Here is a 3,372-nt window from a genome sequence, read left to right on the forward strand (position 1 = left end):
ACCAGGGAGGATGCCCAGCGGGGTCCGGATGGCCGTCTCCCAGTCTGCTCTCTCCAGCAGCCCGTTTATCACCTGCCAGAGACAGAGAGACACGATGGAACCCGCAGAGCCACAGGGAGGGACACGCCACGGCGAGGGACGCTAAGAGGCGTGCGTCCTGCACCACCGGGCCGTGAGCAGCAGATATGTATATGTAGCTGACTCCTGCACAACTTATAAGTCTAAACTGGAAATCTTCAATGAAATCATTCGGAGACAAATCACTTCCTGTCGGGCGGCGGTCTCTACGCAGGGCGTTCAATCAGATCAGCTCAGTAAAACTCTTCACCTCAAACAGAAGTCCGTCCCCCGACATGATGACGAAAGCGTCCCACTGCGACAGGTCGGCCTCCCTCACCAGCTCCCGGGCGTGATTATGACGCTCTGAAGCACACACACACACACACACACACACACACACACACACACACTTAGGTTGAGATATTGGTAGAAAGTGTGTGTTAAAGCCGAGCGGTAAAACTGCAGTTCCTCGAGTGTCCACTAGAGGGCTCCCTGTTTAAAAAGCTTCGGTGTGGAGAAGTGTCACCGTGGGAGGGAAAGCTGATCTACGCTCTGAAATGAAGCGTCGAGCCGGCTTGCCAATTAGATTAGAGGGAGTAGATTACTCAGCAGCACTCTGTCAGATTAATGAGGGGCCCAATAATCTGATGGAGTGGGACGCTGGTGACAGCCGGCTTCCTCTACAGATCAGCCTGTTTGAGGAGAAGAAGAAGAAGAAGAAGAGAGGGAGTCAGACGGAGTCAGTCGAGTGTCACGACCTTCACCCGCCGAGGCAACGCCGAATGATGGTTAAAACGACCATCATTCTTCATCTTAAAGGTCACATGACCTCCTCCTCCTCTTCAGGTGAAATCAGTGTCCTCGCTCCTCTTCATCATGTGTGTGAAGTGTGTTGTTGTAAATCCACTCTGATCCTGTATTTGATCATGTCTATAAACCCCTCTATTTCAGCCCTGCTCAGAACAGGCTGTTTCTGTGTCTGTAGCTTTAAATATGTAAATGAGCTGTGTCTGGCCACGCCCCCTCTCTGGAAGGGCTCGGGTGTACTCGCTGCTTTCTGGCTCCATGTCCTATTGTTTACGGTGAGAAGGCAGACTCAGGGGGCAGAACAAACACCTAGCTGTGGGAGTGTCACCCACCTGGGGGAGGGGCTACTGCCCTTGTGATGTCATGAAGGCCAGGGCAGAAAAATCCCAGAATGATTTATTAAAGAAAAAAAAACAAACGAGTAAAAGCTCCCGCCTCTTCCTGTCCTCCGTGATCCATCTGAACCTCAACCGGGCTGAACCGAACCATCAGGGTAGTGATGCACCGCAGGCGTGTCGTTTACAGCGCGCAGGTGCTCATCCTAATGATCTCCTAACCGTTAACAGAACAAAACAGACGGTTCCCCCCCGAGGAAGCCGCGACCAGCAGTGGGTTAATGATGCACACATGCTGAGGCTGTGATTTCACCATATCAACAAAGAGACAGCGTGACCTGCTGTTAAAGGACCAATCAGAGAGAGAGCAGCCAGTATGGCCTCCTTCTAACTTTAGATTCTGCTCCTGAATGCTCTGGATCTGATTGGACCAGAGAAGGTAGGCGGGGCTTTGAAGGCCGTTTTGGACGCCCCTGGGTTTGCCAGATATGAGAGCAGTTATCAGGTGAACAGGTGTTGCAGCGATGGAAGCGGCAGTGGAACTGCTTCAGATAGAAGTGATTGTACCCGAGCTAAAAAGCTGCACCCATGAAGAGCCGGCTAAACACTGAAGCTACAGTGTCCACCACATGCAGAGCTGGCTAAACACTGAAGCTACAGTGTCCACCACATGCAGAGCTGGCTAAACACTGAAGCTACAGTGTCCACCACATGCAGAGCTGGCTAAACACTGAAGCTACAGTGTCTCTACATGCTGACCTGTGTGAGAGGAGGGGGGGGAGACAGCTCTCTGTGATGATTAGAGTTTAGATTGCAGTACTCATTTTAAACACTAGGGGGCAGAGTGACAGACTGCAAGCTAAAAAGCCTCTGAATCGATGTATCAGCGTGTTGTGATTAGCATAATGCTAATCTGTATTAATACGACGACAGCAGTGTGAGAATCCTGACCTGGATGTGAAACTCTGTTTTCATTCTGCTGAACTTCAGATCCCTGAGAAGCTGCTCTCTCCCTGAACTCGGCACGTTTGTCAAGTTGTGCCAAAAAAAAAAAAATCCAATGATCCTGATCCACATCTCAGTTTACATCGCCCCCCCACTCAGAGACCTGCACGATAAAACGATTCCTTTCATGCATCTGTGTGATTAAAAAACACAATGCAGTAATCCCATCCAAACACACACACACACACACACACACACACACACACACACCACACACACACACACACACACACACACACACACACACACACACACACACACACACACACACACACACACACACACACACACACACACACACACACACACACACACACACACACACACACACACACACACACACACACACACACACAGGGATCTGATTTCTCGGCCTCTCCTCCACAAACTCTGCAGGATAAAAAAAAAAAGAAGAATCAATTCTTCTTCATCAGTCCGGTCACATCACACGTCCTCGGATCAGATGCAGAGTCTGCAGCGTGGAGCGAGGAGGGGGAGGAGCTTCAGCGGGATGTGATGAGTCGGCCTGCTGCTGCTGCAGAGGACAGCTGAGTCCGTCCTGAGGGGGGGGCGGAGTCAGTCCACTGTGACTAACTCTTCACAGATCTCTGCTTCATCACCGGCCGCTGGTCGCCGCCCGAGGACGCACAGGGAGGGACGCTCCCGTGGGGATCAGAGAGACTGCAGCTCTGTTTGTAGAGCGCATCCCGACCACTAGGGGGCGCACCGATTCAACTTGATTTGTGAAGCAGCTTTCATATGAACGTAAACGAGACGAGGCGCCGACACCGACCAGAACCGAACCAAGGAGCTGAAAACACACGAGAAACAGTCACGCCATCGTGTGTGTGTGTGTGTGTGTGTCTCTGTGTGTGTGTGTGTGTGTCTCTGTGTGTGTGTGAGTGTGTGTGTGTGTGTCTCTGTGTGTGTGTGTGTGTGTCTCTGTGTGTGTGTGTGAGTGTGTGTGTGTCTCTGTGTGTGTGTCTCTGTGTGTGTGTCTGTGTGTGTGTGTGTGTGTGTGTGTGTGTCTCTGTGTGTGTGTCTCTGTGTGTGTGTGTGTCTCTGTGTGTGTGTGTGTGTGTGTGTGTGTGTCTCTCTGTGTGTGTGTGTGTGTGTCTCTGTGTGTGTGTGTGTGTGTGTGTGTGTGTGTGTCTCTGTGTGTGTG

General features: G+C 51.3%; 1 protein-coding gene across 1 annotated transcript in view; it reads right to left on the reverse strand.

The window, feature by feature from the left end:
- Window positions 1-426, reverse strand: part of LOC306819217 (sphingosine kinase 1-like) — a 5,165-nt gene extending 4,739 nt beyond the window's left edge. Inside the window, exons 1-2 of the mRNA XM_079372990.1 lie at window positions 329-426; window positions 1-72 (exon numbers count right to left, since the gene is read on the reverse strand). The exon at window positions 1-72 is cut by the window's left edge and continues 44 nt beyond it. Coding sequence (XP_079229116.1) covers window positions 1-72; window positions 329-355 — 99 coding nt within the window. The 5' untranslated portion in view covers window positions 356-426. The remainder of the gene's footprint in view (window positions 73-328) is intronic.
- Between the last annotated feature and the right edge of the window lie 2,946 nt (window positions 427-3,372).

The sequence above is a fragment of the Symphodus melops genome (genome assembly GCF_947650265.1).
Source record: "Symphodus melops genome assembly, contig: scaffold_341, whole genome shotgun sequence".
Lineage (NCBI taxonomy): Eukaryota > Metazoa > Chordata > Actinopteri > Labriformes > Labridae > Symphodus > Symphodus melops.